The 25,044-nt window shown below is 38.4% G+C and overlaps 2 protein-coding genes across 2 annotated transcripts in view; one reads left to right on the top strand and one right to left on the bottom strand.

Moving 5' to 3' along the window:
- Positions 1–11,804: 11,804 nt before the first annotated feature.
- LOC140928878 (ADP-ribosylation factor 6) lies at positions 11,805–21,296 on the bottom strand. Its single transcript, XM_073378682.1, has 5 exons — positions 21,069–21,296; positions 19,589–19,689; positions 17,342–17,445; positions 16,540–16,738; positions 11,805–14,568 (listed from the first exon to the last, which is right to left on the bottom strand). The coding sequence occupies exons 2-5, from the start codon at positions 19,668–19,670 to the stop codon at positions 14,426–14,428; spliced, it is 528 nt and encodes a 175-aa protein (XP_073234783.1). The 5' UTR covers positions 19,671–19,689; positions 21,069–21,296; the 3' UTR covers positions 11,805–14,425.
- Positions 21,297–21,378: 82 nt separating this feature from the next.
- The window catches only part of LOC140928877 (m7GpppX diphosphatase-like), a 6,415-nt gene continuing 2,749 nt past the window's right edge, over positions 21,379–25,044 (top strand). The window contains exons 1-3 of the mRNA XM_073378681.1: positions 21,379–21,565; positions 23,506–23,816; positions 24,789–25,013. Coding sequence (XP_073234782.1) covers positions 21,388–21,565; positions 23,506–23,816; positions 24,789–25,013 — 714 coding nt within the window. The 5' untranslated portion in view covers positions 21,379–21,387. The remainder of the gene's footprint in view (positions 21,566–23,505; positions 23,817–24,788; positions 25,014–25,044) is intronic.

Genomic DNA, 25,044 nt, shown 5'->3' with positions numbered 1-25,044 from the left:
ACTAACAGCCCCACGCCGCCATATTGGCCGGGACGCCAGTAGACCCTGGGACGAGGATTCCTTCGTGGTTTATACCACAGGCTACCCACACAATCTGCTTGTTCTTTACATTAGCAATATATCGCCAACTATGTATAAAAATTAATGTCAAATAAATAGTGCACTACCTTACCTAAATATATATGTCTTTTTGCCTCCAAAAAGGTATTTTCAGCGACTTTGACTGATTTTGAGTTCGCCTGGATGACTGCGTAAAAAGCGAAGAAAAAAGGAGTTACCAAATGAGCCATTTTGCCAAGTCCGTAGTCTGAGCTTTAACGGCAAGATCCTGAGTAGTCAGCTCATAAAGTCACTAACAAAAGATCGGGATCGGGGTTGTTACAAGTACTTACCATTTTAAAAATCATCCGGTTTAGTTGGGTCCGCACTCAAAAATTAATGACAGTACTACTGTTAGATTGTTCGCCTACACGAGTGAACAAGACAAAAAAAATAGTTAAAGCATAACAAAGAACTCTTTAAAGGAAAAGTGGGATACGATTTGTTGAAATGCTCTTAATCTGGCAGTCAAAGTTTTATCGTAATAGGTTTTTGAAATCAGTGTGTACCTAACACAAGCCGTGTTTCCTTAGCTAATACATAATTCCTAACCTTTATTGTATTATCTAACTCAAAGAGAGGAAATTTGTTTTTGTCTTATGTGTTGGACTGAGAAAGATATATAGTCGTAAATTCATTGAAGTAAGCTGTAAGAATTGCAAGGAAAAAGAAAAATGGTGTTAAGGTAAGGGGAGCCGGAGGTGTTGTTACAGACCAGTTGCGTTTTAAAATTATTTCGTTTTCGGTCCGCACGTTTTTCCCGTGTAGCCCTAGTATGTAAACCTTGACCGTTGTTTGCATTATTTACTACTTGAAGAAAATTTCTTGGGGGAGGTGGGGGGTACTCCCGGGGGGTGAACCGCCCTGTTCTTTAACTCCTGGCCTTATTTCAGACAAAAAAAGGCATTTTCCACGCCTTTTTTCAGTCCTGGCCTCTAGGCAGAAATTATGTCAAAGAATTTGCAAATATTTCTTTTTCTTTCTTATTCTTTAATTTGGAATTGAAACGACAAATACGTGCTTACACGGCGTTTTTTTCCTTCGAAAACCACACCCAATTCCAAACCAAAATGAGCAAAGTGTATACCCGTTTTTAGACCGAAAAGCGCAAAAACCATATCCTTTGGGTTGGCACATGCCTATGTGGCTTGCAGTGTATATAAGGGAATAACCCCTGGAAGAAAATCCAAGTATCTTAAAAGTTCCGTCCGCGGGCCTGAATGCTTCATTTGGCCGAGACATGCACTTTGAAAGGGAAAGAATTGATTTGAAGGGATGATACTGAACCAAACAACACAAAGGTAAACACAAATTTGGACGACTCTCGTCAGTAAACGAAAAGGAAATGATTTTCATTTTAGCAAATGGTTGCAGACTAAGAAGAGAACTTGTCACAATATAATTTTTGCTCTTAATTTATTCTCTAACACCCATGTCCCATTTTGCTCTTATGTGTTGAACTTTTAAAAAAACATTGAAGTAAATATATAGGTACGTGATAACAACTTTATAAAGCGGTCTATTTGCTCATCGGGATAATGCTCGTAAAACTAATTAGTATAGTATATTGCCTAATGTAAAATCGCTCAGGAGCAAATATTGTCCAGAGAAAATCAATCATACTTCAACTCGTTACCGGGTCTAACATAACTAAGTTATAGTAACCTCAGGTATCCTACAAAAAAACTGACACGTTTTCCATCACCATATATTAAAACCATATTATTTATCCTTCTGTCAGTTTATGATTGTCCTGGTTAAGGTGACTTTTTACTTGGATAGTTACCTCTACAAATCTCTTGCTGCTTTTCTACCATGAGCTGATAACTCTCTTCTTTACGTTCCCCATCACTCAACAATGCATGCACTGAATGTTACTTCTCAAACCTGAGGGAAAAGAAAAAGGAAAAACACACCACTGCCGATTATATTAAAATAAAACACTCTGAAAGGTTTCAGTTGAGAAACAAGTTCACAGTCTAAATAGTGTGCAATTCGCAGCTCTTTTGCTATTCGCCCCGACAAGCGAAAGGCAAGAGATATAGCAATAGCTGTAACACTTACACTTTCAAATCTGTTCAATATTGATTCGCGAGTTGAATTTCTTCGCTGTGTTTTTGGTACAGTTCTGATGTTATACTACTTTGCAATAGAAGGAACAGTTTTAGCAGCCGTAACTTTCATCAGGTATCGTTAAACACAAGCGATCCATGATTGTTCAGGAGAGACTAGCTCGAAACTACGATGCCGTTAAGAAATTTCAAAAATCGTTTAGGGGTTATTTGCGCATGGGTGAATATAAATGACTCATTATTCTATTTTGGTTCTCGTAAAAAAATAATAAGAATCTAATGTATTGAAAACACCTGTGAAGTATAATGATTTACATATTTGTTCCTTTTTTAGCGAATTACGATCAGAACCACATGCAAATGATAAGCCTTAAGAAACTTCTCGGATGTTCGCAATTTCAAATCATTCAAATTTTCGTAATAGTTCCAGGAGTTGTGCCATATTCATTTTTAACAAAACGCGCCGCTCGTCTCTGTGTACTGTCAATGTCCTTTATCTGTTTTTGAATGTGAGAATCCCATGCGCAACATCCATATATTCAAGCTGTGGTCTAACTAAAGCAAGATAGGCTTGCCGTTTTACGTTTTCTGGACATTTACTTAAGTTTTTTCTTATAAAGCCAAGAGATCTGCTGGCTTTGCCTATAATTCCAGCGATTTAGATCACGGGATATCTCAACTCCAAGGTATTTGTGGTGATCAACAGCTTCCAAGGGTTCTCCGTGGATTGTGCGTTGCACAGTATTTCCCATTTTTATGGAACAAGGATTGTTGATAGAGCATGTTTTAGCCGTTGTTTTAAACTAGGAATAATTTTGAATGAATGATAAAACAATTATTGAATTCGGCTTTCGTATCATATGAAGAATTATGGAGATCTCGGAGGGTGTTATCCGCCTAGGCCATAACACCCTCCTCGATCTCCATAATTCTTCATAAGATACTCAACCTCATTCATTAATTGTTAAATATGCTTTGATCTTTCAACAAATTCTCTCAACCAATTTTTACGTCAAGAAATTTATGGAGGCCAGAGTGGAGAAATTTGTATCTTGATCTTGGGGCTTAAAGATTTGGTAAAGGCATCAGCTGCACACATCTACCCAAACTTCCCTTGAGTACCCTCCCGGGAAGCAGAAAGCCCTTATTCCTGGACTGTGTCCCTAGGAACACTCCTGAACGCACCACTTTTTACCTTAATACTAGTAATAGTTGACACTACAGCTGCCCCCGTTCTGTATATTGTCGATCAATAGTATTCTTGTTGGTTGTGTAGCTCTTTGAAATATACCGATTCGTAATGAAGATTTTCACACATATTCCATACAATAGGTGAGATAAGTACAGGAAACGCAAGGTTCCATGCTCAGTTGCAGCTCGATTTACACAGCTTTGATCAAAATAGTCAGGTCTCTAAGTGCAAAATATAGGCCGGATCGTTACAGACGTGACAAAAGTGTCAAATTTGGCACAGAGCTTCCTTAGCACCTACCGATTAATACTGGAGGGGGTGCCCGTTACAAATGGTCCTAATTACAGATAAAAGGGGGGGTTAACTTTCACCTATAATAGCAGATTGGGTGCCCTGTGGTGAGTACTCTTCTTGTTTGATTTGGCTAAAAAACTTTTGTTTCAAATTTTTAAGTTTTTAATTTGGAATGTTTAGTTCTTGTTAGACTATTCAAAATAGTTTTACATGTACATAATACTGACTAGTGCCCAGTCTCCACACGGTAAATGTGGCCATGTTCACTGTGAAGACTGTGCGGCTATCAGTGTCACTGGTAAGACTTGCCAGTGATAATATCATTACATATCAATTTAAACAGATCACAAAGCCAGCTTTCAAAGATGTCACACAATAACATAAAACTCAAATGTATCACATCCTAAACGATAGAATCGTTAAAGTTTGACATGCCACATGGACGACCTCAAGAACCGTAACTGACAACGCGCCCACTTTGTAATTGTGCAGCTAAGATTAGATTATAATTTGCTTCGTTGGTAACCCTGTCCTTGAGATAATGATTAAAACATGTCAAACTCGTCCTCAGGGGGAAAAGGAGGAGCAAGGGTGGCACAGTTGGTTAGGGCGCAGCCTTCGGTGTGCCAACCTCATTCCCAGGGCTTTTCCCTCAAAAAATTGAGGGAAAAGCCCTGGGGACGAGGTTGTCGGTGTGCGAGGTCCCGAGTTCGATCCCCGGTGTCAACACATCCTTATTTCAACTTCTCTCCTTTCTGTGTAGCTTTGACTAGCTCTAAATACCCTTAAAACGGAAAATTAATGGAGAGAGGGGGGTAAAAGGAGCGCACCGTCGACCTCAAGTTTTTTCTACCTTTTTATTAAGCCCTGGGGACGAGGTTGTAAAACATGCCTCTCCAGGAATTTTTAACACTCTTTGATTTTTACACATTTGCCTTTTAAAAGAAGTGTATGAGGTCCCTGCATGCCTAGACACCTGTAAGCGGCTCATTCACTTCAGAGCCCTTGGACCAGAGTGTTAGTGGTAGGTCTATACGATTTTTCAAAACAAAGGAAGGTCGTCGCGTGCGTTACAATTTACAAACAAATTAACTTCAGAAGAGCTGAAATTTTCATGGAACAAGGCCTCTTTTAGCCAACCAATGATGCATCATTTATGAAAATGAATGTAATGTGTTTGATGCAATTAGGCGAATACCCCGTGGTTACGAAATCTTACGATCATGAATTCCTAATTAAAGATGGCAACGATCTGGAGGGCTCCAATGTCCATGCATATATCGCATTAAATTGGCCGATTCACAACGCGAGATTGCTACAAAAGACATACAGGAAGCAGTAGATAACGCTGGAATGAGTGGACATATAAAAATGTTATAAAACGCCAGAAAACCAAGTGGGATGAACACTCCGCCTTGACTAGATGATGAAATCGATAATAAAATGCTTAACCTTAAACGCCTTTCTCGTATATTCGTTTAATAGATAGCAACGCCAGTCTTCAGTAATGTGTTTGAAATAAATACTCTTTTGGATTATCGACTGTTATCGATAATTATCGATTATTGATTGTTATTGATTTTTGCCAATCGATAAAAATCGATAATTTTTTTCTGTCAGTTCGATTGTTATCGATTACCAATGTCAACCGATAGCATTCGGAGCAATCGGCGATTGATTTCGATTAATATCGAGTGTATCGATTGATTTCCGATATCGATTTCTATTGATTGACTACGCCTGGTATGTACTTACGTGGAGCAACACGGATCGGACTTCAGCCAGTTAAATTAGGTAGATTCAAGACGTTCGGTGTATTGACCATTTTTCTTGATACTCTCACCCTTTCAAGATCTTTGAAGGATATCGACTCTCGAGTTCGACTTTTACGTTGAATTATACGACAGGTATCCCAGTCTCTCCCCTTGTCATTTAGTAGCCTGTGCCACTAGTGCAGTCTACCTTAATGGTGGCATAGGGGACTGGTTCAGAACCACATTCGGAGTTAGACAACGGTGTTCAGTCACCGACTCTTTTCAACATCTTTCTGGAGAGAATTATAACTGACGTACTGGAAGATCACAAAGGAACAGTCAGCATCGGAGGCAGAACAATTACCAACGTACGTTTTGCTGATGACATTGATGGCCTGGCAGGATAAAAGGAGGAACTAGCCTCCCTGGTGGAACGCCTGGGCCTTTGGCGTGGAAAATAATGCAGAGAAATCCAAACTGATGACTAACAACGTTGGAAGAAGTTGAGAGCTTCAAGTATCTGGGCGCAGTCGTCACAGATCAGGGATCCAGGCCTGAAGTACTGTCCAGAATTACACAGACAACAGCAGCACTAGCGAGAATGAAGACCATCTGGAACGATAATCATATCTCTCTAAGTTCAAAGATCAGACTAATGCGCTCCCTGGTTATCTCAGTACTGTTGTACGCCTGCGAAATCTGGACATCGACAGCGGACATCCTGAAGAAATTGCAGGCCACTGAGATGTAGACTGTTCACAGCCCTCTATTTTCCCGTAAGATTGTCGAGATCGATTGGGTTACGGGCTACCATCTTCCATGAGTGTCAAAACTACTTAGGGGGCGGGGGCGGTTTAGGAGAAAATAATTGTAATCCCCGACGCCCGCCCCCTCGGTACATTTAAAAATCAAGGTAGCCGTCATTAAAGGTAAGACGTGCTACATCTCGACGATCTCACGAAAAAATAGGGGACTCTGAACAGTCTAAGTGAGATGAGATGCTTTAGAAAACTGCTTGGCATCTCATACAGAGACCACATCACCAAGGATGCAGTCAGAAACGGAATCAGGCAAGCCGTTGGGCCCTATGATAATATGTTAACCACGGTAAAGAAACACAAGTTAAAGTGGTTTGGGCATGTATCAAGATCGGCAGGGCTTGCCAAGACAATTTTGCAAGGAACAGTGCATGGAGGGAGAAGAAGAGGCCGAAAAAAGGTTGAAGTTTTGCAACACCGTCAGAAAATCTGAAAACAAAATCAAATGGAGGGAAAGGGTTGCTATGTCCGTGGCGCCCCAACGGTCACCATGACTACGGGATAGGTGCAATATAATGTGCAAGGTAATGCGAGCAACGGCTCCCGTCTCGCGGCGGAATCGATGCTGTCCCCATAAGAAGTCCACCGGAGGGCGGTAACTGTGGTGAGCCTCGGTGACTACGAGATAATTTCGCATGAATGAGAGACCGAGTCAACTGCGGTACATCAGGTTCGGGCAGATGCCTCTTTATCCTTACCCGGAAAGCCGGAATCTATCTTAGTAGAAGAAGGGAGACTCCGAACTGGTGTAGCCATTGTGCTAGAAAAAACATCTTTATTGGTATCTGGACTGGAGAACCTTAAGAAAGACAGGGAAATTGAAAGAACTGACATATGGGCAGGTACCGCTGGAACATCTTAGGTAAGGAAAGGTACGATAGAAAAACTTCGGTGGAGCATCCACTCAGGAGAATCAGGAAGACACTGTGAATACTGTCATAATCCGCCTGATGGTAACCGTATTTAACATCACGATCATACAGGTTTTACGCCCCAACTTCGGACAATGACGACGATGTAGTTGAGGACCGGTCTGCGACCATCAGTAGGAAGTCGTGAACCAGACCCCCAAGAAAGGCATTCTTGTTGTGCTTGGCGAATGGAATGCCTAAGTAGGAGACGATGTTCTTTAGAACTGGGAAGGCACATGTGGTAGCTTGAGAAAGCAGCCGACATTTCGCATCGCCACCATTGGTCCTGCAAAATGACGTCTGAGAAATGACTTCAGAAATTCCATACTGGTGACGTGTCACTACCTAGTTCTGGATAGCGCCTCTGATACGCTTACACCGATCTTTAAGAAAGACGATGCGACAGAGATAGGAAATTACAGGACAATATCGCTACTCAGTATTCCGAGCAAAATCCTAGGATCAGAGGTGAATGACTCACTAGTACATCATGTAAGGAACATGGGTTAGCTTCAGACAGACAATGGGCTTATCTACAGGGATACTCGACTGAGCTCCGGCTTGTTCGTCTGACGGAAACATGGAGAAAAGCTATTGATTCGGGTCTCACAGTGGCTGTTGCCCTTGTAGACTTTCGCAAAGCGTTTAATAGTGTCTCACATCCGGTCTTGTTGGAGAAATTACGCAAGAACTTTGGCATTTCTGATCAAGCAGTGGGTTGGATTGCTAGTTACGTAAATGGGAGAAAACAGTACACAGTTGTTAATGGAAATAACTCTGACACCATGCCTGTATCCGTCGGTATGCCACAGAGATCGGTGCTCGGCCCTACAATGTTCTCTTTATTTACCAACGATCTACTGTCATGTGTGAAATCAGGTTCCGTTTACTTATTCATTGACACTACACTACGATCTACTGCATTAAACGAACGGCAGATGAAGCGGTCGGTCAGTTACACAAAGCCTTAGACAAACTGTATGATTGGTGTATTCTAAATCGCCTTACCCCACATCCGGAGAAAAGCGAGGCTAATTTGTAAAACCAGTACTATGGGGCTAGTGGCGCCAATCCACATTGGCACTGACGCCATAGAGTGGGTTAACAATTTTCGCTTACTAGGTACAACAGTTGACGATAAACTCTACTGGGTGCCGCACATGTTGGATCTCAAGAAGAGTTTCGCAAAGAAGCTAGACCTAATCAGGAGGTCCAGGTTTTTACCAAAGGATGTTGTTATTAATTTTTATTCAAAGTCATATTGCCATCAGTAACTTACGGCCTCGTTCTGTGCTGATCTGTTCGATTCGTTGGAACGATTGCACTGTAGGGCGGCAAGGATAATTTTCAATTTACCAAAGGATGAGATCGTTGGACGTGTTAAAACAAGTTGATTGGCATCCGTTGAGCTATAATTAAAAGCTAGTTCTGTTAAAGGTTATGCATAAAGCATTTCATGATGAGCTTCCACAAGTGCTATCCGATAAACCTGTAATGAAACGCGCTACAGGTTACTCTTTACGAGCGCCAGTTTCTCTAACGGATCCTCGATTCAGTTCTACCTATAGCAAAAACTCTATCGCTCATAGAGGCCGGGTACTATGGAATGCTTTAAATTTTTGAGCAGGACAAGAATGTTTGAAACATAAGTTATAAAGACCTGAAGAGGAAAACCCGTTCAATGGACATTTCTAAAGAGTTGACTTTTAAAACTACTTCTACATCAACTACAAATTTTAGACGTAAAGATTTTAATTATATTTAGGGGATTTTAGAGTTTTTACTGATGTACATACATAGTTTAGTCAGAGTTTTTAACAATTAGTTTTTAGATAGTCCGATTTTGTGTTATTTTAATATGTATATATTTCGTTCTTAGGTCTAGTTTTTATGCACGACCCCATAAGCTGCATAGCTTTTAATATCATCGTGGTAAAATAAAGGCTGTCTGTCTGTCTGATTGGTTGAAGCAAATTCCCCTCGCACCCCAACCAATCAGAAGCACTACCAAGATCTAGGTAATTCACGTCATCAGTACAGAATTTCTTCAGTCGTTCCTCAGACATCATTTTACGTGGAAACTAGTGATGGCGTCGTGAAATGTCGCCTGTTTTTCAGGCTACACACGTGGGCGTTACTGCAACACGGAGACAAACGAGAGGTTCTAGGCTTCTGGAATTTGCTTGTTGAAAATCTCGTGTTGGTGAGTTCACCTGGCAGGCATAAATAATTAAAGCATCCAGAACAAAAATCACGGCTCAGCCCAAATGGAGAATACTACATCAGGCGCTTCCAAACACGAAACTTCCCAGTTGGTGATGTCCAAGGCGACCATGAATTATAGTAATGATAAACTTCCAGTTCCATTTGAAGAAGATTATAATGCAGGGCCCCCACAAGTATTAGTTGCATTTCGAAAAGCGTTAAGACCTGAATTGGCAGAATTCTTCTTAGTAAGATTTGCACCATCACCGGCACTTACCATGCTCGATGTAGATGACACAGAAGTGGACACACTAATGAACACCTTTAATGCAACAATGACTGAAACAGCTAGGACATTCGAAATGGGTGGACAGAATACTGCGCAAAACTGTGCAACCATGTATACGAAGGTGACCCAGAGGTACTGAATGTCCAACCAAGAGCCAACATTGGTAACTACCCAGTCTTGGAGGAAGAGGTCGAAGCAGGGATATGGGACAATTCCCATGGTAGCTAGCATAAGCACGACGAGATGCTGTTATTAGCGCCTTATATAAAATCAGCAACGAGATCTAGCATCCTGAGCCAACCTAAACAGAGAACCTCTACAACAAAGCCACCAGTGCAGTCTACCTTACTGGCGGCACAAGAGACTAGTTCAGAACGATGTGCCGGAGTCAGACAAGGCTGTTTGCGCTCACCGAATCTTTTCAACATCTTTCTGAACAGAAGTATGATTAACGCACTGGAAGATCACAAAGGAACAGTCAGGCTCGAAGGCAGAAAAATCACAAACTTACGTTTTGGCGTTCACATGATGGCTTCAACGACGAGGAACCTGCAGCCTCTCTGGTGGATCGCCTACACAAGACCTCTTCTGCCTTTGGCATGAAAATTGGCGGAGAGAAGTCGAAACTGATGATCAACAACACAGATGGGATCAGCATTAATACCACGGTCAACGGCAAAAAAATTGAACGAATGTGACAGTTTCAAGGATCAGGGCGCCGTCGTCACAGTTCAAGGTTCCAACCTGACGTACTGTCCAGAATTGCGCAGACAACAGCAGCACTGGCGAAACTGAAGACCATCTCGAATTAAACGAAAGAATATCTCTCTTAGCTTAAAGATCAGACCTATGCAGCACTCTTGCACGCCTGCGAAACCTGGACATTGACAACAGCCATCCAGAAGAACATTTCAGGCCACTGAGATGAGATGCTCCAGGAAACTGCTAGTCATCTCATACAAAGGACAGATAATCAACGATGCAGTCAGAGGCATTCAGGCAAGCCATCGGGCCTAAGGCCATATCTAGGACACCTAAGTTCAAGTGGTTTGGGCATGTATCAAGATCAGCACGGCTTGCCAAGACAATCTTACAAGGAACAGTGCAAGGAGGGGGAAAAACAGGTAGACAAAATGCCCAGACTATAAGCTGCAGACTAATGCAAACAGCATTAGTCGGCAGTTTATAAATTTTGTCCACGCAAATTACTGATCCACTTTTCCTGGACTGATCATCACGTGACTGTACTACGGTTTATCGCTGTGGTCTGGACCTCTTTAATGCAACTGGCCATTGTAAGATGCTCAAGGAGTGGCACTTACGAATCCCAAATTAGTAAGGTCAGAATATCCCTTCTATCTTTTTGTGTCCTCTCAGTTCCACACTTCTGAGTCATTCTGGGGATGTGAAAGTGTGGAATAGTCTGACAAAGTAAAATCCTTGCCATCCGTTGCAACAGACAGGAAACAGTTTCAGTACCTAAATAGAGTCTTAGATAATAAAACAGGACCATTATTTTTGGAATTCAATATTGATGCGAAAAGGTTTTTAGCTTTTATAAAGATAGCAAATAGCATGACATAGCCTCTCGAACAGTTTTCGTATTAATCGGTGATCTAGACTGCGAGCAGTCTCTTAGGGGAGTGCACGCACGCGCGAGAGTTGAGCGGCGAAGCCGCGAGAAACGAGGGCGGCAGCCTCTCCCGTCTCGCGCCTTCAGTCACGCGCGTGGTCATTCGCGTGTCTCGAGCATTTTGCTCGACTGACCAAGACAAAAAAGAGAGACTGCTCGTAGTCTATCGGTGATCGCGTCTCTTAAGGTTTTCAGGGTTCGTACAGATATTGGATCCAAAATTCAAGATTTTTTCCAGACTCAAGGTTATCAAATAGGTGATCAGTAAAGACCTTAAAAACGCAGGAACAAAGCTTTTTTCATGATGGCGTTGCAAACTTACAGGTGAAATCGAATAAGATTTGACCAAAACGAAAAAAAAATCACTTGCAAAGCAGATTTTTTCAAGGTTTGGAAAATTGCCGGGCAAATTTCCAGACTTTTTCAAGAATTCAAGACGCTGTAGGAACCCTGGGTTTTCTATAAATGAGCGGTTTCATAACTGGAGAGCTTGCTCGCAAGCTAAAAATCTTTCGGAATGTTCAACAACAAGCAGAGTGACTGTTTAGAGACGAAACTTTATTGACCAGTGAGACCTTATCAGAAAATAAAGTTTACTTGACCTCGAATAAGAAAGGGACATCTGAGCGTGCTAATTCGAGGAAACATGGTTTACTTAATTAATTTAATATTCTGTATTACGAATACATGCTATCCAACAGTCTACCAATAAAATAATTGTACATATAGAATGACTGGCGTACAATTCAACACGGGGCTTGTTCTAAGTGTAGGAATTTGGGATTATTCTATGTTCTTTTAGTCCGTACACAAAAAATACCATATTAGTTACCATATTAAAGGCCATTTTTAAAAAGAAATGAACAGATAAAAATAGTATCAAGCACACAATCTACCAGAGATTTACCTCGCAAATTTTTTTTTTGACTTTATGTCTATTTAAAAATATGAGACAGCCCTGAAAATTATCGAGTTGCCCAACACCAAAAATTTCATAAAAAATGTTCTTATGCTTTGTGTATTCCACAAGCATTTATTTAAATTAGAAACTAGCATTTAAGCATATTTCAAGATATAGTACTGGGAAGAAATTTTGTCATGTGTGACTAATCCAATAATATTATTTTGAAAATTTTCACCTTTTGTGAGGCGTTAATTGTCTTATTAATGTTATTGTCCAAAAGTTGTACAGTGCTTTTCACTGGCAAAATTTCTATCCAGCGAACAAGTAATTCGTCCTGGAAATAGCTTTATCTACCTTATAAAGCAGATGAGTTCTGATGAATAAGGATGAATTTATACTATTTATAATACAACAATCGGAAAGTCAAATCAAATTACACTTCAATTTTATCTAGCAATGTTGTGACAAAATAAAATCAAGGTTAAGAGTACCTAAAGTGCTAAATAAAAATACAAAATATTTTAAACAAGCAAAAACAGGTACCTTAATATAATACAATTATAATTCTGGCAACACTTAAAAGCAAACCCCATTCACTCTGACAAAATCCAAAATGGGCCCTTAATTTTTTTTTCTAAAAAAAAACACTCAATCATTTTCTTCTAAGTAGACAGATAACTACCTTTAACTAAAGGCCTGGGGCTTGACTTAAGAAACCATGCTTAGTAAAGATATCCTGTATCCTAACAAGGTTTGATTAACACTCCTGACCAACGCTGAAAAAAAAATTGTGATAAAATATTACCTGAACCTAGAAGTCTTCAGGTATCTACTCCCTGGACAGTTAAACGATAGTTGTAGTTTGAGAAATGAATTTTAATTATTAAAATAAAGTATTTGTTGTGGTTGAATTTTTTCCTTGGATGAAATTTTACTTTTCCCTTGTTTTAAAACTGCATTGTCATAAATTAACATTCCTCATAAAAAAGCAATAAAATTTACCAAGGATAAAACTGAACAACAACATCCATCTATTTCAACTAAACTTGTCTGATTTAATGCCTCACATCAAATGCAGAACGACAACAAAGTCATGTGGCTGGCTGAAAATCCTCTTATAGTTCAGTCATAACTTTGCAGTGTTTTCATGTTACTTATGGATAAAACAGAGCAAAAGCTTGACTTTGGATTTTATAACTGATGGGTTGCTGGTCAACTATTATTATTATTATTAAATTGCCCATATTGCTATGAAGTCACATTGTGTAGGCTTTCCAACAATGTTAATTAAAAAAGCTGTATACATGTATGTTTCCACAGGAAGACCAAACAGTAATGTGGATGCAAGTTATCCCAAAGGCATTAGCCTACATGTAGCCGCACCCTCACGCCGACAAAGGAAAAACGGAGAGAGGGAGCTCCCTCTCTCTGTTTTTCCTTCGTCGGGGGGAGGGTGCCGCTACACAAAGGCTACAAAGGCATTTCCAAACTAATTAGCACTGAATGACTTACACCTTAAGTTTTGTCTGGAAAACAACCAGCTTTCAGGTGCTTTGGGAGTGACTCACTACTCTAAAATAATGTCATTGGAATTAGTAAATGCCAAAAAATTAATAATAGAATACTCTGCAACAGTCTACACAATGTACATAGATAAACAATATGCACACACTCTGCTATAGCCAGCATCGTGTACATAATCTAACATCGTGCTTGTAATAGTAACGACTGTTGAGCATTGCCAAGATCCCTATTCTGGGCCCCCAAGAGACTGAATTACCAGATTTGCATTTTGAATTGCCCATTAACCTGATTGGCCATTTGAACAATGACTTTTTAAACAAACCAATCATGGGATGTACTCAAGTCCTGATACACAGCTGGGGTCCAATAAGAAGGATTTAGGCCCTGGCTTGCAGACAGACTTAACAGCCAATAACCAGATGTTAGTTTTGACTGTGGTGCACACTAACTCCACCACATCAACCATAAAAATATATTTAACCATGTAATGCTTCTAACACAGTTTCACAACTTCAGAGAGAGCAAATCCTTTACTTTCTCCAGTAACATTGCAACAGCTGCACACCTCATAAAAAAGTATGTAATAAAAACGCAAAAAAAAAAAGTAGCAGCAACATCAAGTCCATTTCAGGATAAAACTGCTGTGAGTTTCAATAATGTTCAAATAATGCTGTTGGACCATAAAAAACTATTGAATTATTGTGGAAAATTTAATTACTAAAGCTGAGCATCATGTGCGATGATTGGAGCTAAGCCATTGTAATCCTTGATATAAGCCATCTCCTGTTGTTGCACATGACGGCTGCACATACCAGTTCCTATCACGGATTCTTGTAAGACCAAGTTTTTCTTGCACTTCATGTGGTTTCATTGCTGCAAAATGAAAAAAGTAAAAAATAATATTATTAATTGACTGATAAAATCATCCTCCGGGCTATAGTCACAATAATTATGGTTTATTTGAGAGAATCCAAGATAAGAATCTTGATCTCAGATTTGTTAGATTCATTATGTCATGTAAGGAAGCAAAAATTATCTAATACGACATGTACTTACTGGCTATGAATAGTCTACTCCAGTAACCATAAAAAAGAAAAAAAACGTAATGCTGGGTATCAAAACCAGTAACACTTCTCCGGAAGTCAAAATGTTAAAGCTATGATTGAAAATTCATACAATGTGCTACATGTTTGCAATATTATATGCAGCCTAAGCCATTGATTGAGCAGTTAATTATTCTACTGTAAAAAAAATGTTATTTTGGCCTCTATTTTTTGGTAAGAGTATCCAAAACACCCTGATTCTGTCTACCATAGTTGCTCCATTTACATCCAATCCGCCGGTATTTGCCCTGTTGCAAACTGGTTAAACCAGGACACTACAGTGCAGTGTATTATGGCCTCATATTTTGCACGTTCTCTTGACCTTATATGGTAAAATGAGATAATAGTGGAATAATAATACTTTATAAGCAAGTTTCCTTAGTTTTGATAACTTAAAGACATTTAGCGGAAACAAAGCAATATTATTCCTTTTCCTTGGCCAGTGCATCAATAGTAAGCAAATAAACCCTTCACTGCTAAGAATAAATGAATTAATATACATCATTACTCAAACATTAGCAACTCAAAAATGCAATAATATCCATCTTACAGAGCAGATTAAGAGCCAAAGAATCCAAATGGAAGCCTTGCACCTGATAAGTTTGATAATTGAAGTGCCAAAAAAATTGAAAATTACTATTTGAAAGTAAGCAAGGCAATCTTTTCAATCACAGTGAGACGTGCCAGAACATACAGTGTGTGCTAATTTTTACGCTCATCTTTCCTCATTAACTTTACAATAAGATAAGTAAAGAACATTGGTGCAGAGAAATGTATGTTTACCAAAACAAACAGAAGCCATGACAAATTTGGTCATTTTTTATTTCAGCAAATTATGCTATAAAAGAGACAATGGAAACAAATCTGTCCCACAATCTTCATTATAAGAAAACATCAACTAAAACTGTTACACATAAGCAATTACAGGGTCACATGGTTGATGGTATTTTACTTTGCACATTGAACACCTATTATTATGTATGCCCAGTAAACTCTATGTCTAGTGGTGATGCTGGCATTAGTATAATAGGAAATTATTTTACAGACAATTTATTATCTGATGCTACAGGATGTACCTATTGCTTTAAATGTACTTTTTGTAGTTGTTTTCAATGGTTATAGTAGATTTACAAAACAATCAACCACACCAAGGAGGCAGTGTGGCAGAGTGGTAAGCACGTAGTCACACTCTGGCGACTTGCAGGATTTGTTCTTGGTCGTCCTGAGTTCAAATCCTCAGCCACACTTGTAAATAGCCAACTGCCAACTGTCACCTGCCAGTTGGGGTTTTTAATCCTGTTATGTTGCATTTGAATTATTTGTTTCTAAGTATTTGAGTGGAGTGCCTGTAAACTAGCTGGATAAGCTACATGTAGGTGCACTTTCCACTATAAACAAGCCTTTAAACCTTTTCAACCAAGAGTCTTGATGAAATAACAACACATCCTGGTCTGTTATAGCCCACTATTGAAAATCCTCTATCATGTAGTGAAACCCCTATATATCACGAGGCCCTTGGTATAACAAACTTCGTTATAGTGAACAAATCTTGCCAGTCCCTTGGCCCTTTGTTATATTATTGAGGTTCCACTAAAACTCTGTACTCAAAGCAAGTTTGAGCGGGGAAGGGGGGTGTTAACTGAGAGCGGGCTTAATTAATTTCGCAAAATGCATTACCAAAAAAAGCACAAATGTGCATTTTTTAATGCCCTACATGTCTAATGTGTCCAATTATACCTACCATCAGGTAGATCCTGTTTGTTTGCAAATATTAAGATAATGGCCTCTTTCATGAGTCTGTCATTTATAATTCTGTGGAGCTCTTGTCTTGCTTCATCAATTCTATCACGGTCGGCACAATCAACTACAAATATCAAGCCCTGGGTCCCAGCATAGTAATGCCGCCAAAGAGGGCGAATCTTATCTTGTCCACCAACATCCTAAAAAAACAAACAATACTATTTCTCAAATGTCAAAATATAGGTACAATCTCCATGGCTACGAACTTCTTATGCGTAGGAAGTTTGCTATCCAAAGTCAGTTGCAGGACTTAAAAAGCTTACTAAACTAACATCTTGCATGCTATGAGACTGGTCACAGTCAAAGTTTTGAATACTGAAATAGTGTTAACCTCATTTTGCTCCTGAATGTACAATGACCATCTACAACTGACAGTGAAATGTGGTATCTGAACAGATTTGGTTCATTGCAAGTTAAAATGGATAATGTCAAGAACTGAAAAGTAGAGTGCTAGCCAATCATCAGGGCATTGACCAAGTGCTACAAGTTTAAGACATCAGAAACTGAAAGCTACATGTACATGTATGTATCAGCCAGTTAAATTAACTTGATTGTGAAACAATACAGAGAAACCACTTGCCTGTGGCTTATGGTTCCTCTTGAGTTTTGAACATTTTGCCATCATTTTAGAGTACAGACCTTGGAAAATTGTTGTCTATTTGTTAAGTTATCGCTCCGAACAAATGAATGAGTTAACAATATTATTTAATAGATTCAAGATAGAGCATTATAATAGAACATACCCAAACATTGAATTTAACATTCTTGTAGGACACTGTCTCCACATTAAAACCTACAGTTGGTATGGTTGTGACTGACTGTCCAAGTTTAAGCTTGTACAATACAGCTGCTTGGTGTTAAGGGTCAACAAATATTTTTTTGTAAACTCTATGAATATAAATGCAACAAAATGTAACAAGGAACATTGCAAAAACCTATTTACAGTCATAGCAAAGTCACAGATCCTGCTCATCAAAAACATGGGTAGTTAGAATATCTCTTGGGCTAGTACATACTAGCTACAGAATACCCAAATACACGTACCAAGCAGCAAAACTACCTTTTTAGCACCCTGATAATGCAAACTGTGATTTCCATTTTTAACATTAAGTTTACAGCTGTTATAAACCTTGGACTAAGCAAATAAATATTTAGTAATAATGTGTCTAGTTTTTTTCAAACTGCACTAAGAAATGAGGACATCTGGGATCAACAGTAGAAAATGTACAATGTAAAGGATTATTGATGAAAAAGATAGACATGTTGGATGAAACTTACATTTTCATCCCTTTAAAAGAGATCTCTTTAGCTTTATGTTTTGCTTTCCTAGTGTAGGCTATGTGATATGCTTGAGGGAATTTCCTCTTTGTCTTTTTATATTTTACATGTACATACATGTATGCATGTGAATCAGACAAACCTTGAAAAAATATCACATGTAAAGAGGAAAAACAAGGGACAAGCTCTAAGAGGTCAGAGCAACTACAGAGCTATCACTAGAGAAATCAGGAAATGAACACTCTAGAGAATTACTATTTTTTTCTTTTCCTCAGCCCCCATGCAGCCCTCAGCAGTCAGTAGCCAGCCAGCAAGGATGATGGCCATGTTTTTTTGAAGCTGCTTAGTCAATCTTGTTAAAGGGCAATAATTAGTTTTACTATAATGTGCCCTTCTCCATTCTCAATTTTTGTGCTTACCTTATGTACACATAGTTTAAACAACCCTCTATTAATTAATATTGTACAACTCAGGTATTATCTATAGAATGGAATAAAAAATAAATTACAAATAACAAAATATTGTCCATTGCAATGTACTTAACCTCATCACAGTTTAAATACATTGCACGTTTTAGCTCATTTTTTCCCCTGGTTCAAATTTTATTTAACTTTATTTTATAAACTCATAATCAACAAAACCACTCCCAAAGACAACGGAAAACAAAATTTAAACCAAGGATGAAACTGAATCACGACATGACTATACACTAGGGCTTGAAACAAGTCTCGTCCAGTAGTCCAGGACAAGAATAGTTTCCTGATGAGCAAGTAACTTATAAAGCTTACTTGCTGAAACAGCGAAGGTCCAGACAATTCAACCTCCAACAAAATCATTAACTTTGATGAGCAAGGAGTGGCCTTGGGCAAGCAAAATGTAAAAGCTGCTTACCCAAAGGACAAGCTGGAATTCAAGTTCTTTTTGAGCCCTGATACATTGTAGCTACTTGTAAGCTCAGTCACTAGGTTAAGTTAGGTTACAAATCTGTACTAATATCCGATGGTGGTAAGTATATGCAACTGAAAAAGTACCAACTAAAGAAAATAATTCACATGAACTTAAAACTTTACACTACCAACAACAGAGTGGAATATAATCCTCATAGCTCTTTGTACACCTATTAGACTTACGACATTACCTGGAAAATGGTACAATCCTTAAGCGGAATTTAACTGTCAGAAAATATAAACGCTATTTACACTGTACAGGTGTTACATATTGATAACCCCACCGTGCATGTGTTTACTCAAATTTAAAAACCAAGGCCCTTATTCTAAGTGTGAAACAGAAAATTTTGTTTGTATTATCTATGTTCTATCTTTTACTCTAGAATATATACTAAAGATACAAACATGCAATTACTTAGCGAGGCACGTTTCACCTGACATACAACCATGGTCTGTTGCCCTGGTTTCAAAACTACATTATGACAGCATTTTACACACTGTAGCGAAGAGTAGGAATTCAGAAGATTGAGAGAAGAAAACAATAATTGTCGCAAGTTCTGACAACATGGGAAAAAATTATTATAATATTGTGTGCTCTCAACCCTCTAAATTCCTGAATAACACTACAACTATTAATTCAAACACATATTAACCAAGCTTGTAAGTATCAGATACTTGCACAAAATCACATTAAAAAATTAATGAAAAGATAAGTCTCTCATTATTCAATGCATTATAGCTCATGCATTTTTTTAAAGAGGATACTGGTTTTTCCAGCAGCATCAAGCCCCAACATTAAAATTCTCATTTCTTTGTTTCCAAATATTTTTGATAATAGCTTCCCCATGTTGACACTTCGGCAAAGCCTGCAGAGATAAAAATAATCCGTGGCATTAATGGATTAAAAAACTTGTGCCAAATAAGCCTTTTCTTCCAAGATCTATTCCATGACAGTGCTAGTTACTGAAAAAACACAGTTTGCAAAAATTTCATTAAAATCTGTAAAAAAAACAAAACAAAAAAACAAAACAAAAAAAAACCAAACAAACAAACATGTTAGGTGTACACTCATTGGTTTGCATTGCAATGACCAACTCAAAAATTATATTATCAATTATAAACATTGTTCTCATCTATATTATATAAATATGCTCCAGAGTTAATTTTTATAAAAAAAGGTCTTGAAATACCGAAAAAAAATGCCACCTTCAATAACATTTAACATGTAACATTATCACATTGTTAGCTTCAAGTCGACTACTTAACAAAGAAAAAAGTAAACGAACAAAAAATGTAAATGTAAATGGTTTTGGTTGTAAATATAGTTAGAAAATTAAGGATAATGCTAAAGTGCATACATTAAATACAAAATTATAGCAGTGATTGTACAGCCAAAGGAGAAAAATTAATTATTTCACAGTATTCATATCCAACTTGAAATGTCAAGCCTCTATCTAGTATTTCATGGACTTTTGAAAAGACCTTTTAAATGTTCTTTTCAAACTGAATTAAAAATATAGGCTGCGCTGTCATCCAGTTGATAACTATATCAATATTTTAGTTCGTAAACTTCTGGAAAAATCTTTGGACTTTCACTGGTGACTGTGAGCCAAGATAATTATCTGCAACTTCAGCTACGTATTGTATAAATATTAAAAACAAATGCTATTATATTTAGTCTAAAGGAATGAAAAGAAAATATTACCGTATTTCAACTCTGAAATATGAAAACAACACAGAGATTGATTCAGCTCAAGCTTAGTCTACGTAGAATATTTAAGCTTATTGGTTTCAAAGAAAATATCCCCAACGTTGGCAATATTTACTCGTCCTAGATGACGTAAACCCTTCCAAGCTCGCCGTTGCTTGCATGAATTGTGTTAACGTCTATATATGGAAACAATTCAGGAAGAAATAGAAAAACCACATATTACGTTTTCGAGGTTTAGATTCCGCAAGATGCGACGGTAAAAACACCAAATCAAAGACCAGTAGATCAACTGAGGATGTTGCACAAAATAATATTTAGCCCCAAACGACCCCAACTGAACTGCCATTACGAACCGAACACACTCAACTCAGCAAACATTTAGTTTAGAAATTAGCCAGTGGGACAAATGGATCATTCAAATGTCATGATTACACACTTAGATATGGCCGGTATTTCAGTGCTTTCAACAGAAGAATATGCTAAAGACGTCTGTAGCTAAAACATTTCAGAAATATCTCGAAAACACAAGCTTACCGATGCGGTATTGGGAACTTGCTCGTCCCAGAACACGACTATCCTCAGTTTTCTCGCTATCTACAACAGCTAAAGATCTTGACAATGTCCCATCCGTTTTTGCCGGTATATAAGAATGAAATTGAAATTACAATATTCACGGCGTACTGCTTGTTTTAGAAGCCGTACCACTGAGGGCGTGCCGACTGGTAAAACACAACATGGCCGTCATGCTCGGTGATTCCCGAAAGGTCTCTGCCTGGCTACTAAGCGAAATCCGATTAATCATCGATTGAAATCAGTTACGACTAACCTTTGATTGTGGGTTTCAGGGAAGAAGATGGCTGCCTCAAGCGCCCCAAAACGGCAAAATGAGAATTCTGAGACTCTTGCCACGAAGAAGATTAAACTGGCAGAAGAAATTATTGATGATAACAATAGCCTTCAATCCTTTGGTGGTTTTAAGGTGGTCAAAGTCCTAAACGAAAATGCACAAACGAAATCCATAGTTATTCACGGTGAGCTACAAAAGTCTTCATGATTTTTTAACAATTTTTATGAGGTTAAAAATGGATTAATGTTATTTTACTTCCTTAAGCTTAGCATAAGCTTATTTTTTTACTGCTAAACCTCCGAAATTCGCGCCCACTTTTTTTGCATCGGTCTCGTTGAATGTCTAAATTTACAGAAGTACCTAGTGTGGGTAACCGGTCGTTTCGTACCCAAGTCGATTTGTACTCAGTTGACTTGGGTACCGTAAATCCCGTATTAAACCCCCCGGGAGGCTTATTTATTTCAACCCCATTTGAGGGGGGGTTCTTGATAGAGATGGGGGGCCTATTTGAGAGGAGCGGGGGGGGGCTTATTTAATTTAGAAAAGACGATGGTAAACCATCCCGGATCAGTCTACACGAAGTTTTACAGTCGTGGTTGATTAATACAGTCTATCATTTATTAGTGAAGAATAAATAGGGAAGGGGAGGGGGGGGGGGGGGCTTAATAGAGAGGGAGGGGATTATTTGAGAGAGGGGGCTTAAGAGAGGATTTACAGTATGCCTCGTTCCTTAAAAGCGTTCCTATAAGGGGAAGTTCCATTTTTATTACGATCATGGTGGGGTTCAGAATAAAAAATTGAGCATCCCAAGTGGCTGGTTATTCTGAAGCCAAGGTGCTCTCTAGATTTCTTACCTTGGCGAAATTTCCACTCAGCCTCTGCCTCTCACAAAAATGGGCAACAATGAAAAGAGGGCTTCAGGCTTCAGATATAGACCAATGTTAGTTTTAGAAACCCGCAAAAAACATACCCTTCCATAGCACTTTCCCAGGGTTTGCAAATGCGCCAAATTTGGCGTATTTTACACCAAAATTGTTCAGATGACTCCACTGAGGTTACGGAGGTAACAAACACAGTTTTGTCCTTGCCTTTTTCACAACAAATACAATTTACATTAATTGTAAACGTTGTAAACCTTAATTAAATCATTGAAAATAAAGAATTATTCTGCACAACAAAACAGGAAGAGGGTAAATTACGATCAAAGTTTACTCGATGACCACTATCATGGATTTGAGCTTTCCAGGTCAGCGGACCGCCACAGCTACTTCGTGTTTTCCTCACGATAGTGTATACACGCCAGGACCACGTGCTGGAAAGTCTGAAAATGGCTTTTTTCGTCGTGATACTTGACTCCAAATATTCCAAAATGACTTCAAAATTTGTGAAGCAGAAGTCACACTCACTCCACTCATCAATAAAATTTGCAAACCCTGTTTCCTATATCGGAGTACATACCCTTTCCCCTAGAATGTAGGGCTGATGTTAGACTGTAAAGGATAGGAAGGGTTGAGTTACTGAGGGTAAAATTACAGTAAATGTGTAAAGTAAATCCAGGGAAAATAGATTTTGGTTTAAGTTAACGCGAGGTTAGTGAGGGTTTGAGTTATCATGGGTCAACTGTAGTTGTGTTATGTGGTGAGCTTGAACGGAGTAATACTCTAGAGGTCCAGTTACATGTAGAACTGGAACTCATTTGGGCTTTTACCAAAAAATGCTCTCAAATTTGTTCTTCCATTTGTGTTTTTTCGTAATTTACTTTTCTCTTTAAGTATGACTCCAGTTTCGAGTTTTCAAAGGCCCAGATTTGAACATACAGTTAACTGAACAAATTAGAATGGATTTAGTGTTCCAAAAGTGATCAAGATCAACTTTCTCCTGTGAAAAACAATATCAATACAGAGTTAAAAGAGCAGATGATGAGAATAAATAAAATTACACCTAAAGGAAAGTGCTTTGATCTTAAAACAAATTCTCTCAACTAGTTCATTAAGAAAGTATATGGATATCATTTGAGAGAATTTGTATGTGGATATTGGGCAGGAGTCACTTAGGGCCTAATTAAAGGGCTTAATGGTAAGAAGTCAAGGTAAAGAATGTATTATTATCCTATTTTCTTTACAGGAAAGTTTGACAATTCCGATCGTGATGCTGTTGTTTTATTGGAGAAAACTCCTTTTTCGGAGACCACCTTGCCTCAAATGCTGTCAAGAGAAACCAGTTTAGCTAGGGAGTTCAACAATGACATTTATAGCCAGTACTTATGTCATCCGCCACCAAGTTTAAACACCTTGAAAAGCACAGTCATCTACCCAGCCACTGCCAAACACTTGGAAAAATATTCTGCGCAAGATGTGCATTTTATTTATGAAACACCATCTGATTATGAAACAATCACTCTACCATTTATTGAAGAACAATCTTTCAGTATTCAGGTATGTCTAGAAGCAACTAGCCTGTGGATCATGTGTGGATTGTGAGTTCAGTATTAAATGTATTAAGTTGTAAACAGTTATTTAAATGAACTTTAGTGGACTGGGTTTTTCCATATTCCAAAGAAATGGTCAGATTTTTGTGAAGACAATCAAACAAACAAACAAACAAATGACCCTTTAAGGTGGTAAAAGTTAATAATTAAACTATCATTTTCCTGAAAAGCTAAGGCCAGACCTTCATACATGTTTAAGCTTCCTTTTTTAGTGCCCATACTATGGGAAAATAAAACTCAAACCCATTCTTCTTACTTAAAACTTCACATATTGGCCATGTAGGCTGTGAGTGGTTGTCCTTTTTCCCCCAGAGCCTCATGCGGCAAACGAAAAGTAAATGTTCCTTATAACTGCAAATATGATCTAAGAAGAAAAAAATTAATGTTTTACCCTCCCGAGGCCTACATGTACCTCAAACTTTCTAATAAAATTAGTCAGGTATAGTGTGGCTAAACTATGGAATAGCCTGCCCAATGAGATCAGGGTGAAGCAAAGCTTAGCTGCCTTCAAGGAGGGGCTTAAAAAGTGATAACGCAGATGTAAATATATTGTAAATAGAAATTAGATATTGCAGATAGAAATGTAAAGATTGAAACATTTTAAACAGAAAACTGTGGATAAAAACCTGTAAAAAGTAAAATGTAAATAATTTTGTGCAAAGTCAACCTGGTGAATGTTTTTAGTCTCTTTTCCTTATTAACTATCTATTCAGTTTGAGTTATATTATACACGACCACATCAGCTATGCTGTGAAATTATCCTGTTTATATAAAAGATGTTGTTGTTGTCATTGTGCCCTCAAATGACTTTGACTAAAAAGAAAAATAAGAGACTGCTGACAGTCTACCAGCCGGGGGTCCTTTACGTGCAAAATTAACTGCTCTTTTTCTATGTCTCTTTTCTTTGTCTTTTTTACAGTGGGTATACAACATTCTGGAAAAAAAAGCTGAAGTGGAGCGTGTTGTGTTTGAGGACCCAGATCCTGTTACGGGATTTGTTTTGTTGCCAGATTTGAAATGGGATCAAAAGCAGTTGGAAAACCTGTATCTAGTGGCTATTTGCCATGTACATGGGATCAAATCACTTAGAGATCTCAACAAATCACACCTTCCTTTATTAAAGAATATCCTGTTGAAAGGACAGGTAAAATTTTTTCTTTTTCTCTTCAGTACTG

Source organism: Porites lutea, chromosome 2, assembly GCF_958299795.1.
Source record: "Porites lutea chromosome 2, jaPorLute2.1, whole genome shotgun sequence".
Taxonomy (NCBI): Eukaryota; Metazoa; Cnidaria; class Anthozoa; order Scleractinia; family Poritidae; genus Porites; species Porites lutea.
The sequence above is the reverse complement of the archived record's forward strand: the minus strand, read 5'-3'. Positions and strand labels throughout refer to the sequence as shown.